This window comes from Peromyscus leucopus, chromosome 6, assembly GCF_004664715.2.
Source record: "Peromyscus leucopus breed LL Stock chromosome 6, UCI_PerLeu_2.1, whole genome shotgun sequence".
Taxonomy (NCBI): Eukaryota; Metazoa; Chordata; class Mammalia; order Rodentia; family Cricetidae; genus Peromyscus; species Peromyscus leucopus.
The window spans coordinates 81,649,086-81,664,677 of NC_051068.1; the positions used below are offsets into that span (position 1 = coordinate 81,649,086).

The 15,592-nt window shown below is 43.5% G+C and overlaps 1 protein-coding gene across 1 annotated transcript in view; it reads left to right on the plus strand.

Annotated features, from left to right (window-relative positions):
- Lamtor5 (late endosomal/lysosomal adaptor, MAPK and MTOR activator 5) overlaps positions 1 to 15,592 on the plus strand; it is a 20,492-nt gene extending 4,900 nt beyond the window's left edge. Inside the window, exons 2-6 of the mRNA XM_037207308.1 lie at positions 7,492 to 7,553; positions 7,735 to 7,962; positions 8,812 to 8,873; positions 11,522 to 11,639; positions 15,141 to 15,592. Coding sequence (XP_037063203.1) covers positions 7,492 to 7,553; positions 7,735 to 7,962; positions 8,812 to 8,873; positions 11,522 to 11,639; positions 15,141 to 15,201 — 531 coding nt within the window. The 3' untranslated portion in view covers positions 15,202 to 15,592. The remainder of the gene's footprint in view (positions 1 to 7,491; positions 7,554 to 7,734; positions 7,963 to 8,811; positions 8,874 to 11,521; positions 11,640 to 15,140) is intronic.

A 15,592-nucleotide genomic window follows, 5' to 3' on the forward strand; every position in this document is an offset into this window, starting at 1 on the left:
CAGCCAGGAAGAAAACAAACTTTGCTCCATGGTGGAGTGGGCGGAACTGAACAGGTCATCTGTCTGTACAGTAGTGGTTCTCAACCCCTCTAAAGAAGAAACCCTTTTCCCCATGTTGTAGTGAACCCCAACCATAAAATTATTTCTATTGCTACTTCATGACTGTAATGAATCATATTGTAAATACTTTTGGAGATAGAGGTTTGTCAGAGGGGTTGCGACCCACAGGTTGAGAACCAGTGTTCTACAGTATCTCCCTCTCTAGGTAAGAATTCCTATTACCTATTCCTTACCGAAAGTGTAGGTGGCGAGATAAAGACATGGGGATATCTCTCTGTCCATCAAGGATTCTGCTAGGGCAACATCAGGGCTAGATGACAATGGGAACCCATTGTGACCCCACAAATAGAATCTCTGAAACCCACCTTGGACCCACAAGAGGCATGTCCCTGGGCACAGTGACACATAGCCAAAGCAAACATAAGCCTGATTTTGCACAGTGCACAGGGCTGCCCTGAAAATACATTTAATGCAGGTAATTTCTTTTCCATTTATTTTCAAGAACTCATTTCACTTACCCAATTCCAGGCCAATAAATCTTAACATTAAGTCTGATTTGATGTGTGATGCAGACAGTCTAATTAAGGCCAGGGTATTTTATCAGCTCCTCTAAACTGTCTTTTCTCTGGTCTGCAATTTTTTTATGCTGGTGTTGATCATCTTTTTATTCATAAGGGCTTCATTCCCATTTTTCATGGTTGCATTAACTGGGCATCTGATGAGGGCTTGGATATAGAAGTCTGTATCTCATTTATCCTCAGTAGCAAAATTAATAAAGCAATGGGAAGATAGCTTCCTGTCCTGAAATGTTCTTAGCCCACCTTGACTCATCTAAAGTGTATTTCACTGTGTCTTCTAGAGTCGAGACTCAGCTCAGCTTTAGGATACAGTGTCCAACTTTATCCTTCATTCACTGACAGCCCCATACCCTACTCCCTGCCCACTCCATGGCTTGGAGAAGCTTGGGAAATCAGCCTATTTTCCCCAATACACATTTATCGAGTACCTTCTTTAGCTGAGGCCCAGATAAAAAACAGGTTCAAAGAGATAGGGAAATGGCTCACTGGTAAAGCCTTGAAAGCATGAGGACCTGAGTTCAACGCCCACCCCATGTAAACTGCTGGGCAAGGTGGTACATGCTTGTAATGAGAGACAGAGACGGGAGAACCCAGCCAGTCTAGCCTAGTTGGTGAGCTCCAAGCCAACAAAGGATGCTGCCTCAAAGGATGTAGACAAGGTTCCTGAGGATGACACCACACACACACACACACACACACACACACACACACACACACCACCTCTAAACACACATATGTACATATGTCTATAAAAATTTAAAAGAAGATTCAAAGCCGGAGTTAAATAGGTCATGTCACCACTGTTGGCCAATGTCCAATGGAAGAAAACTATCTTAGCCAAAGACTATTCCAGTGAGCAAGCTGGGAAGTTCATCTGCTCTCTCCTTTGGTCTCTGGGACGGCGATCTTCCAGCTAGTCCCTCTGTTAACAAAAAGTCACTAAGCAACTTCCTGGATATATGAATGTACTCATTCCCCAGGGATGCCATTATAATGAACCACTAACTGGGTGGTTTACCCACAAATCTGGAAGACAGAAGCCTCAAATCAAGGTTTTGAAAACAGAGTGGTTTTCTTCTGAGGACTGTGAGAAAGAGCTATGCTCAGAGCTTCTCTCCTTGGCTTATAGACATCTTAGAGCCAGAGCCTGTCTTTCCCCTGTACATGTCTCTTTATATAAGGATGTCAATTACATAAGGTTAAGATCCACCCTAATGGCTTCCTTTGAACTTGATTGCCCTCTCTAAAGGCCCTGTCTCCAAACAAGACCACATTCTAAGGTGCTTGGGGGTTAGAATCCTCACATGTGAATTTGGGGGACATAAATGTTCAACAGTGCATTTCGCTGAAACAGGTTTAACTATGGCTCCATAGCATCGGGCAGCATGCTAGGAGTGGAATACTGGAGCTCCTAGTCAAAATGAGGCTTCAGTTGTACATTAGACACCTCTCCTCTCTGACTCTCATATTTCTTGTCTTAAGTAAGAGATGTGGACTGGGTTTCCACTCCCTCTGCCCCTGAGTTCTAGGATGGGTTCTAGGCACCGTGTAGGAGGGAGGGTAACACTTTGGCACCATCATCTTCAAGCAGGACGACACTGAACTGGCCAGTTTCGTTATGGTTTTGACAAGTTTCTTTGTGTAGCTCTGGCTGGCTTAGAACTCTATCTAGAACTGACTAGCTTCAAACGTGTGGCCTGTGCCTCCAGACTTCTGGGAGTATAACTGTGTGAGACCACACCCAGCTCACACACTGCACTGTCTTCTGAGCTTTGTGTTTTTAACTGGAGGAAGGAGATAGCAATATTAGCTACCATTTAAAGAGAGAGAGAGAGAGAGAGAGAGAGAGAGAGAGAGAGAGAGAGAGAGAGGGAGAATGTGGGGATTAAGGATGAGCCACTCAGCACATAGTTGCCGGCTTCTACACACAAACCACTAATGGCATTAATACCATGTTCAGGAGACAAGTTTTATATTGAGTCTCAGGTCTCAGTGGTGGCCACTGTCAGCCAGCAGGACACCCTGTCCCCTAGCCCCCAGCTCCCATCAGGGCCCTCTGCTGCAGTTCAGAGTGAGCCGATTGATCTAGCAAGACTTTGGTGATCCTTGTGACATGCCTCCCCCCTCCCCTTTCCCACTTCCTGATCTGTTCTACGTCACTCTTTATTAAAGTCATTGGAGTTAGGGCTAAAGCATCAGCTGACTTTTTTTTCTCACTGTATTTTATAATTTTACATAAAATGTGCAGCTTTCGATAGAAAAATCTAATAATAAAATGGATAGGACGATGTCGCTTGGCAGAGCTTTATAATGAAGCTATGTAGATTCGGCTTCTCCCGTGGGTACAGACTGATGTCTACAGCTACCACTTGGCACTGTTATTTTCTCATGTGTGGTATCATCTGGATCATAATCAACCTGAATCACATCGAATCTCATAATGCACCAGCCCCTCTTAGATAAAGTAGCCCATGTAATCCTCCCTGCACCTTGTTGAAGCAGAAGACAGTGCCTCCCAGGCCAAAGGCCCTCAGGGGCTCAGAGATCCCATGGGCAGCAAGGCCCTGGCTAGGATTCAATGTACACCATTGACTCCAAGGCCACCCACCACCTGTGATACTTGATACTCTCCTTACCACTCTCTACCACCTCAGGAGGCTTATACATCCTCTTCCCACCCCTCACCTCCCTTCTCTCTCTCTCTCTCTCTCTCTCTCTCTCTCTCTCTCTCTCTCTATTGTGCAGTTTTTCTGTGGTCTTGGTGCCCCCTAGTGGCTCATTACGGCTGACTGCACCGAAGGCCCGTGACTAAGCGCTTCAGTGGTCCAAAGGCCAATGTGGGTGGCCCTGGAAGAGCACATCTCTCTGCTCCCAGAGGACAGCCAGACCCACCACTAAAGATCTTTCTATGTAATTCAGGCTGTCTTCAGACTTACTAGGCAGTCTCGGTAGGCCTCAAATTCACTGAAACCCCGAGTGCCTCACAGCGGAGCGCCACCATGGCCCACCAACACTGTGCCTCACTCAGGCTCTCAGGAGGACTCCGCAGGGGTCAAGGCAGAGGAAACAGCAGCAAGATAGTATGTCACACCTGGGGTTTCACCCCAGTACCTCCTTCCCATTCTCAGTTGGGATATGTGGGCTTCAGTGGCATTCTCTGCTGTACCCACCAGGAACTTTCATTTCTCAGAGCTTGTTTTGGGGGGAGGGAAGACATCAAAGAAACTGAAGTTAAGGACTTAATGTTATATATACATATAACATTATATATATTATATATATATTTCTCTTCCCCAAAGGATGCCATCTAGAATCTCCTCTACCAAGGAGATCATGGGGATGGAGGGACTACGTTTGAAGGAACAACGTTTGAAGGGAGGGTGATAGACATATATACGACATAAGAGCAGACTCTGACATCTTGAGGGTGGAATGGTACAAAAAGTCAGAGCAGGGAGGTGGGGAGAGAGTGTTGTAACGATGCCACAGGAAACCTGTTGCTGTGTGCCAACATAGACATTAAAAATAAAAAGTCATGCCGGGTGGCTGGGGCACACGCCTTTAATCCCAGCACTCTGGAGGCAGAGGCAGACGGATCTCTGTGAGTTCGAGACCAGCCTGGTTTACAAAATGAATTCCAGCACAGCCAGGGCTGCTACACAGAGAAACCCTGGAGGGGTTTGGGGAGGGGCGTCTCCCCAGGAAGCAATTAGCCAGCTTCTGTTTCTCTGTGAGCCTTGTGTGCAATGATAGAGAAGGCATTCTTTCCACTTCTGCAAAGTAAACACACGAAAAACTCCAACCCAGTGAGGCCAGGGCTCTGATATGGGTGTTTGGGATTTTTCCCATCATTCTAGAAATGGCTTCCAGCATTCAAAACTGAGAAAAGTCAAGTACCCCGAATGCTACGGAAAGTAGACAGCAATCCACAGACACCCTCTGTAAGCACCACCCCAGTTCCCAGCCTCTCTCCTTACCCCACAGCTTTTCTTTTCCTCCACCCACCTGTGCAGGGCAAAAGGGAAGCAAAACAGGGGAGACTAGAGCCTGTCCCTTGTCACCGCCCACATACCAAAGACCCTCCTCTTCCTGTTTTCTTCTTTCCCCTTGAAAGGCCTACCTAAAACCTTAAGAAGTGGCTTAATCTGTAGCCTTTCTGAAAATCCGTTAATCATTTATCTGTCTTTGAGATCATCTGAGATACCCTGGAGATACATTCACCAATACCGGAGCCAGTGTTCACTCAAGGCTACTGACTACTTGAAATGTGGTCAGTCTGAACTGCAATGTGGCAAAGTGCAAAATACACTTCATATCTTAAAGATTTAAGACAGGAAAAAAACTACATCTTTTTTAAAAAAAATCAATTAGACGTTGAAATGACTTTTTAGATACACGAAACGGTGTCAAAATTAATTTCTTCTGTTTTCTTTATGTGGATCCCAGGCTATTTAAAACTACAAATGTGACTCACATTATATGTGTTTGGACAGTGATGTGGAGGTTTAGAAAGCCAGAACTGGGCCCAGGGTAGAACTCAGTGGTAGAGTAATTTACCCTAACATCAACAAGGTCTTGGGTAGGCTCCTCAGCACCACAAAACAAAACAGAAAGGCCAAGCTGAGGAGTCTCGACCCAGTAACATTTTTAACCCCTTGGGCCCGCAGGGAGGCAGAACTGATACTGTTTCCACAGGCACAGAGTTGGCAAGCAGCAGGTTCTCTCAAGACCAGGGCAAACTTTGCTTGGAATCATATCACTTACCCTTTTGGTTTTGTTGTTTTTGTTTGGTTGGTTGGCTTTTTGAGACAGGGTTTCTCTGTATAACAGCCCTGGCTGTACTAGATCTCACTCTGTAGCCCAGGCTGGCCTCAAACTCAAAGAGATCTGACAGCCTCTGCCTCCCCGAGTGCTGGGATTAAAGTCGTGCATCGCCACCACCGGACAATACTTATGTTTTTTTAAACACAAAGTCTTAACGTGAATCTCAGGTGAGCCTGGAACTTAGACCCTTCCTGCCTCAGCCTCGCAAGTGCTGGGCTTACTGGCATACCCTAAGGGGTGCAACTCTAACACTATCTTTTAAGGGTATCTTTAAACTGCTCTTCTAAAATTTGGATACCCCACACTGTATTACCCCATAACTCAGGTAATTTCTCCAAAGTATGCACCCCCAAAGTCCAAATTACAACATACAAATTGGAATCCTAAGAAAGTTAAAATTCTAGAAGCAGGAGCTGGGGAGATGGCTCCATTAGCATTCTTACCTTGCAAACACGAAGACCTGGATTTAGTTTCCAGAGCTCATGGATAACTGCCTGGGCATTGTGGCACACACTTGTAATGAGGCAGGTAGACACCAGAAGACCCCTGGGGCTAGCTGGCCAGCTAGGCTAGCCTAATCAAAGTCCCAGACTAGTGATAGACACTGTCTCAAAACACAAGGTTAATGGCACCTGAGGAACAAGACTTGAGGGCTGACCTCTGACCTCTGCCTGCACAGGCACACTACATAGCTGTAAACACATTGATCCCAAACATACACATGCATCAGGACACACAGGAGCATGCATACAAACACATAATTCTGGAAGCATATCCAAACATGGTGACTCACATCTGCATAACAGCATTCTAGCATCAGGAAGGCAGAGGCAGAAGAATCACATGTTAGAGGTAAGCCTGACCTGCAGGGTTTTGTTTTGTTTTTTCTTCTTCTTTAAATAGAATCAATTGGGCTTCTATTGTGGGTACCAGATTAGAAAAGGGACTGAGTAAATGCCCTAGGTCAGATTTCTGGAGGAAACTTAGTGCCAGGCATACTGCACAGAAGGAGGTAGAGATGAACGGAGAGTGGGGAGCCGTGGATACTCTCTCATATTCAAAGCTTCTGAGTGGAAATCGGCACTATTTTTCTGGAGAATAATATGCATACATATTCTTTAAAATGACCATACCTTTTGACCCATTATTTCTATTTCCAGTAACTAACCGTAAGGAAAAAATGCAAAGGCACCATATCTGGATATAAGAATACTCAACCATCACTGCAATGGCGCTGTGGGGGCGGGATGGGGGTGGGAGACACAACGATGACCCCAGAATTTACCTTCAAAAAAAAAAAAAAACTGAACTGGTCACTAATGAACAGTAAATTCACTTTAGGTGTAGCTATAATAACAACTATTACAAACAAAGTAAATGAATACTTACTATCATGAAAAGGTATTTATAATAAATTCTGTGAAGAAGCCCGGCTACAGAATTCAGAATTGTATATACAGTATGTATGCTGATTTTGCTTTTAAAAAATATTAGAAATAATACATTTGCAAAGACAGTCATATGGAAAAGATATTCTCCAAAATATCCGTACGGAACAGCATCTCTGGACAGTAGGGCTGTGGGTTGTTAGTTTATTCTAAAGTTTTTAAACCAGGCACGTTGGCATAATCCCAGTATTTGAGAGCTGAAGGCACAGGGATCAATAGTTCAAGGCCAGCCTCAGATACATTGCAAATTTGAGGGCAATGGGGCTATATGAGATGCTGTCTCCAAAACAACGAAAAGGAAATATAAATTTAAAAAATTAAAGTTACTTTAAAGTAATAATACTTGGTCTTCATTATCACCTAAAACTGAAACCTACTTTCTCCTAAGACTTTCTAAGCCCTAGTTAGTAGAAGTATTAACGCAAACTAAGTGTAGTGGAACACGCCCGTAAATTCGAGGACCCAGAATTCCAGTCCAGCCCAGGTGAGCAAAAAAGCTACCAACGTCTTAACATGTTAAGATTCTGACACTTCCCCAGCACCCACTTTGGGGTTTCAACCTGTGCCATCTCTTCCTTTAGAGCCGCGTGTGCACCCCTTCCCAAGGGTCCTTTGTCTTCTTGGTGATTGCCTTACTGCCCAGGTGAGACCCTGTCAAACCTGCGGGGTTACTTTTAAAAAGTCCAACTTTGGCTAGGAGTCAGAACTTTGGCTGGGAGTCCTTTGAACTGAAATCCAAAGGTTAAAAATCACTAAGACCAAGTGCTAGGGCAGGAACAGAGGCCCTGAGGCCTGACTGAAGACCTCCCTGAGGGTGGAGAATAATCTGGAAGCCCGGGTCACGTTGCAGCAGCTATATCTTTCCGTAAAGAGCGCGGACGCAGCACCGCGCTGAATTTGGTCCCTCTGGAGACGCCGTCCGGGCGCCCGCCTCGCTCACATCACGTGACCGAGTCTTTCCGTGAAGCAGGAAGCGTTTTGCTGCGGGGTCTAGGACTGGGGACGATAGCGGGCGGGATGGAAGCGACTTTGGAGCAGCATTTGGAGGACACGTAAGTAGTGCGTGCGGCTGGTCCTGCGCTCCGGACCGGGGAGCTGGAGCGGGACCAGCGGCATGGACTGCGAGTGTCCGGAGAAACGTTTGGGGCGCTCGGGGCGGCCAGCGGGGGGCGGCCAGCGGGTGGCTTCTGCAGACGTCCGGGCCGCTGGTGACTCCAAATAAAGTTTCGCAGGCTCTGTACGCTTCCTTATGGAGCAAGAGTCTTGCGGGCCCCAGCGAGAGGCCCGAATCACCTGTCGCCTCGAAATCGTCCGTAGGGTCCGAGTAGCTCTTCAGAAGTTTGGGAAACAGATTAAGTTTGGGAAAGGATGTACCAGATGTGCTAAATTGAGCCCTGCAATGCAAATGCACACGCATATCTTCCCGCGTGTATAACCCATCAATTACTCAGCGCTTATGAAGACATCCGTTAAATTTTTCGGCTATCTCTGTAACATTTAAAATTGGGAAGTGTAAAGTGGCTTACAAGGAGGCACCTCCCCCTTTAGGTTCATAATCCCCTCCAGGAGCAATTCCTGTTACTTAAGACTTTTAACAGTTGTTTGAAATGAGTTGCTATCCTAGAGCATGCTTCTACACCAAGGACAAAACCCTATAGACAACTGCAGAGTTTGTGGCACTCTGAAGCCCAGAGGTACCAGGCACAGTCCGTTGTGAGAAAATTGTTTCTTAACAGTTCAGTTTTTCTTTTGGAAGGGGGCGATAGTTTTTTGTTTGTTTGTTTTTTAAAGTCAGATTTGAAGCGCTTAATACTTAATGCATAGAAAGTTTATTTGTACTACAATAATTTAAGTATTTCTTCACATCTTCTGGCTCGTCTTTCTTGTGTTCCTAAAATTAGAATGAAGAATCCATCCATTGTTGGAGTCCTGTGCACAGATTCACAAGGACTTAATCTGGGCTGTAAGTGTCTCATACCAGCCTCCCTTTGAGGTTCACTGGGAGTTTTACTTTGCTACTATTTTCTAGCTCTATTCCGGTTACCTTTTAAGCATAGAGAATATCTCCAAGTAAGACTAGAAAATTGAAGCCTTTCGGTTTTTTTTTTTAAAGGCAGAAATGTTCCTCCCAGTTCTGCAACTGTCCCTACTAAAGTGGTTTTGAGTAATTTTCAAGTGGTCTAGAAAAGGGCTTTAGATAAGAGTAATCATTAATGAATGCATTCCATATGCAGGGACTGTCTGTCGGGCCATATTATTTCCTTAATTGCTTCAATAACTGAAAAATGGATGAGGCTAGCTGTTAATACAGCCACTCTTAACTTAGAGTCAGTAAAGTAGGGACTTCACAGAGTTAGACACATCTGACTTTAACCCCATTCTCCTATTCTTTCTGCTAGCAACATGAGCCCAGAACAGAAAGCCCCCCCCCCGGGGGGTGGGGTTCACTTTCTTCATTGGGTTATTTGATGACGCAACAAATTAAGAATTACATGTGTTGGGCTCTTAAGTGTCAGACACCATTCTTTTTTCTTACTCTACTTGGCCCTGGCTGTCCTGGAACTCACTATATAGACCAGGCTGGCCTATAACTCACAAATACCCTGCCTCTGTCCCCTGAAGTCCTAGGAATAAAAGTGTGCACCACCACACCTGGCTAGACACAGTTCTTAGTATTTTACATTGTACAAATGTGAATATTCCTCAGAAAAGACCTTTGTAGTAGAGAAATTAAAATATAGAGCTTAATTAAGTACTTTGCCCAAGGTTTTACAACTAATGAATGGTTGAGATAGGATTTCTTAGCTGCCTCCAAAGCTTAAAACACTCAGTGTAGAACCAAGATGTGATGTTCAATAAACTGTAGCAATTACAAATAAGAAACAAAGTCCAGAAAGGTAAATAGTACCAGGTGGGAGTGGCGAATGCCTTTAATCTCAGCACTTGAGAGGCAGGTGGGTCTCTGAGTTCAAGGCCAGCCTGGCTTGCAAAGCGAGTTCCAGGACAGCCAGAGCTACACAGAAAAATCTTGTCTTGAAAAGCAAAATAAATAAATAAATAAATAAATAAATGAAGAGCTGTAGATGAATTTCTAAATGGTCTTATTAAGTAAAAAAACATGGAGCCAGATATATGGGTGAAAGCCTGGAAGAGATCAGGGAAATAGGGAAAGCCACAGCTAACCTCACCTCACCAGCTCTGCAGCTTCCAAATGCGGTGACTTCCTGTTTACCCACACCTATATGCCTTGCTGTTCTGCCATCTGATTTGCTCTCTCCACCCAGCTACAACATTTCCTCTTTCTGCCCAGCTCTGTCACTTCCTGTCTGTCTGTCTGTACAGTCCTCAAGACCTCCATGGATAACTAGTTTTGGAATTTAAGGCGTGTGCCACCACACCTGGCTCTGTTTCCAGTGTGGCCTTGAACACACAGAGATCCTGCCTGCCAAGTGATAGGATTAAAGGCGTATGCTACTGCTGCCTGACTTCTTTGTTTACTTATAATGGCCTTTTTCCTCTGATCTCCATGCAAGCTTTATCTATTAAAGCACAAATAAAATATCACCACAAATAGCTAAAGACTGAAGTTAATTAATGTCAGAAACTAGTAAACCTAGGAATTAGTTTAACTAATGCAGGCCTTTTTAGAGCTCTGAACTTTGCTGGTACAGTAACAGACAGAGGTAATAAGGTTATGTCATCTACAAAAACCAGTCATTTGGAACAAAGGTAAATTGTTTGAAACATTTGCCAGGTCACTAATGCACAATTTTTAAATTCATGTGTGAAAATCTAAAACTGAGTAAGTAAAACCTTCAAGGTATGAAGTTACTATTTGCTGTAGACCTTCAGGCTGCACTTTGACCTGTGGATTTTTTTATGTAATAATAGTGAATCCAGATTTTCTGCCAGGATGGTTTATTGTCTACTACCTTAGTTTCAGATGTAAGCAACCTCCTGTTGCCTTTATTTCAGGGATCTGTTGTAAGCTTGGTGGTTACACTTAGTATCTAGGACATGATTTAGTTAATAACACAAGCCAAAGCAATAGTAAAGAATCCTTGAGACATTTCAATATAGCCCAGCTAGCTTATGCTGGCAGAAATAATTGCTTACACATCTTCACATATGCTGGCAAGGTGATCTTACAGCAGAACTTTCTGAGTAACGACTTGTTCTTTGAAGTTGAGCTTAGAAAATCAGATTTCCCATAAGGAATTAGTTTCAACAAGTCCCTTACCCACATTGAGACACTCTCACCTTTAAATTTCTTGGTTTCAGCATAATTCCTATAAAATAAATTTATGATCATCAGATTGATTTGAATTCCAGCTTCCTTATATGCTTGAGGTGTTTAGAGATAGTATGGTGATAGGAATAACTGAAAACTGCATGCCATTTACAACTTTACTGATTTAAGAACAATTGCCAGACTTCCTCACTGATGTTAACAGCTGAATACCAGGTGGAGAAAATCATTTCATGGCCGTTATCTAACCTAAAAGGCCATGAGCTAAGTTTCTTTTTTCTGAATAATTCAGTAGGAGATACTACACTATAGGTTTATATTCATTTTTAGACACTTAGATAACAATTTCATCTCTTTTCTAGGTCGTGGTACCCTGTCAGATGAGCATGCTGGAGTGATATCTGTTCTAGCCCAGCAAGCAGCTAAGCTAACCTCTGACCCCACTGATATTCCTGTGGTCTGTTTAGAATCAGATAATGGGTGAGTATATATCACAGCACATCCCTTTCTTTTTGTTTAGAAAAACTTGACTGGGCTTTCCTGTGTCCATCCGTAGTTCCTTAATCAGTGTACCGCAGGGCCAGTGGGCATTCAGGCCCCATGACAGGCCTTCATTAAAATGAGCAATAAGAACTGTCAAGAACTGCCAATTTGCCAAAAACAAATTGGGAAACAATAAAAACACAAAAAATTATTAGTTGAATAGAATTCTCTAAAATAATATAAATGTTAAAGATATTCCAAGATAAAGGTCTTTATAAAAATGTTAAATGAAGAAAGTTAAGAATCTAAAACTATATGGGCTAGAGAGATGTCAGTGCTTAAGATGAGTGCTTGATCCACAGTCCTGAGTTTAAATTCTAGCACCTCAGCACCATGTAGCAAGCTGGGCATCCCCACAAATACCTTAACCTCAGCTCCAAGTTGAGAGATGGAGGGGCAGAGACAGGAAGATTGCTGAGGCTTACTGACTTCCAGTCTAGCAAAGAAAAGGAGTCCCAGGGTTAGGGACAAGACCCTGCATCAAAGGACTAGGTACATGGCGATAGAGAACAACACCTTTTGACCTCCATACATGTATAGAGGTATGTGCACACTCACAAAGACACAGATAAAATTAACCTTAAAAAATGCATACTATGGCTGGAGAGATGGCTCAGTGGTTAGGAATACTGGCTGCTCTTCCAGAGGACCTGGATTCAATTCCCGGCACACACATGGCAGCTCACAACTGGCTATAATTCCAGTTCCAGGGGATCTAACACCCTTACACAGATGCACCAATGCAAATAAATAAATCATTTTTAAAGATGCATACTCTAATCATTTTGGAGGATGGGAATGAAGAGGATATTAATATATATAATATTAATATATTATATGTGTATATATAATATATAACCAGGTTAAAATTAGAACTAGGAGCCAGCAAGATGGCTCAGCAAGCAGAGGTGCTTGTAAACAGCCTGAGTTTTTATAAGTAAAAAACCCGAGTTCACTCCCTGCAACCCACCCAAATGTTTAGTAAAACATTTTACTAAAGTTAAAAAAGGGAGGACTAGGGACTCATCATTCCTCTTCACATTCTATTCTTTCCCTTGTTTTATATATTTTAAATTTTTTTATCAGTGGATTCTGCTGGAGGATCAGATGCAGATAAGCACTGGAGGGTTCCTGTTGCAAATCACCCTCTGGAGCAATGGAAGGATCTTTCTACTAGCACGTGGAGGAGACCCAATCTAGTGTTGGTGTAGCCCCCGAGTTTGGTTTATGTCTTTCCTCAGGACAATTTAGTTCCTATTTGGATTACTGAGCACTGAATGCGCCCTGTGGCTGCTGCTGAAGCCCAACATGACAGGGACCTAATGGGTCTTCATGAAAAAAATCTACCCTTCTGATGCCAATGGAGATTGAGAGCCCAATATGGCCATCTTTGGCAAGCATTAATGTAAGCCTAGAAACTGAGCCATGAGATTGGATTCTCCAGAAGAGCTGCCAGCTAAAGTCATGCTGGGATCAAGAAAAATGGGCCTTGGCGGTCCGTGTTACTGGAGTTGTATCCATGCCAGTGTATGTCCACACAATCCAGAAGAGAATTTGACATTGCTGCTGCCTCTGTTGCTGTTATAGCAATGGCAGCCACCGCTGCTACTGTTTCTGGGATTACCATTTCATAATTGCTTACTACAGCTAGCACAGTGGAGACCCTGGCAACAAAAGTAATTACCACAGTTAGTTAATCTTTCATTCTATTGGGCATGATAAATTTAATTCAGTAGCTATATACATCTCGATTGGCTTTGAAAATTATAAATTTATAAACTCAAGTTCCAGTTGCTTTTGGGACACTATCTTACAAGGACTCCAACGTACAGTATGGCTCGTTAAAGGGAATGGCTCAGTTGCCTTTAGCCTACTGGCTATGGGTGGGATAGGACCTCTGTTGGTCTTTTCTGTGTCGAACACACAGATTGCAAGCCCAGTACCACTTTGAGATCTTTGGCAGCAGTTAACTATGCAGCTCACACACGATTGAGCCTGTATGATAATGAGTATTCAGAGATGGGTAATTCCTGGGGGGCACTCACCAACCTAAGACAGAGCACCTGTGTGGCCTGGGCAGGTGTCTCCAAGACGGGTAAGGTGACCTGCTGACATCCCACGCAACCCAAGTCAGAAGCTCATTTTTTAATAAAAGGGGGACTTGCAGGTCCCTGGCCCCCGTTTTGGGTAACTGTTGCCTTGCTTGCAGACCTTGACCTTGATATCCTCCCTGTGCGAATTCCCTGCCAGGTTCCACCCTCCTGAATGCTTAAGGGAAGTTCTTGTCTGTGTATCCTGAATAATGGGCATTAACAGCTTGGATGCAAGATTGTAAAACATCAGTAGCGAACTTCTGCCCTCCAGGGTCCTCCCTTTGTGCTGTAAGCCTGTATTTAAGACCTCCTACCCCCTTCAAGAAATGACATTTAAAATTTAAAAAAAAGTGTGTGTGTGTGTGTATAATTGAATGGGGAAAAAGATGTATACTCTAATCAGTTTGGGGGATGGGAATGAAGAGGATATTAATATATATAATATTAATATATGTGTATATATAATATATAACCAGGTTAAAATTAGAACTAGGAGCCAGCAAGATGGCTCAGCAAGCAGAGGTGCTTGTAAACAGCCTGAGTTTTTATAAGTAAAAAACCCGAGTTCACTCCCTACAACCCACATGGTCAAAGGAGAACAGACCCTCTGAAGTTGGCCTCTGACCTCCATATGCAAGCAGTGGTACACATACATACACCAAAAAGTAAGTAACATAATAATAAAAATTAGGGCAGATTAAGAGCATATACCGCTCTTCCAGAGGACCTGCATCAGTTTCCACCACCCACATTTGGTGGCTCACAACCACTTGTAACTCTGACTCCAGAGGATCCGATACCTCCCTCTGGCCTTCTCAGGCACCCATGCACATATGGCGGGGGGGGGGGGGGGGGGGCCACGCACGCGCGCGCACACACACAAACATACATAAATAAAAAAGAATTGTTTTTAATCTAAAAATAGAATCAGGAGGCTAGGCTAATGATTCAAGGACCTGGATTCTAACTCCAACAATACCAACAAAAACCTCCAGAAAAAAATCAGAACCATGTTGAGTAGTAAGGATAAGGATTAATTTCACTTTTATGTTACAGACTTACCCATAATTCTCAACTGTTTCATGCCCATATATGCTTTTTTTTTTTTTTTTTTTTTTTCCTTACAGGAAGATTTGTCTCATAGCTTGAGAGTATAGTCCCCTTTATGGATGGGAAAAGCATGGCAGAGGTTATGGAAGTACGGATTTGTGGCTGGCATTTCTCAACAGCAGCTGTTCATACTTGCTTTCAGATTATATATATGCTATTGTTTTATATCTTAAACCAAATATCTTAAGTCCCATCTATTAGGAATTTGCTGATTATTTTCCTTTTTGCTTTTCAGGAACATTATGATCCAGAAACACGATGGCATCACAGTGGCGGTGCACAAAATGGCCTCTTGACACATCTCGTCAGTTCTCCAGCAGCCTGCCGTAGGGATTCAGTCCTCCCTGTGTCAGTTCACTTGTGAGACTATGGAAGTTCCAGAAGTTAGGCCATTCACCTAATGTCCACTGTGGACTTTGTTATTTATGTGACAGCCAGTTACAAGATGTTAGTTGGAAAGGATTGTAGGTGTTTTGTTTAGGCTTTTGTCATTTTGCTCTTTGGAGACAGTCACTGCAGTCCAGTATTGCAGCCCATCATTGCCTAGAACTGTGGAGCCCAGGCTGATCTCAAACTCATGGTCTTCCTGCTTCCAACTCCTGCATCCTGTATAGGCATTTGTCACCAAGGTTCAGGTCACTTTGTATATAGAACTTCGTTGTGGTCAATAAATCCATTTAGAGGAAA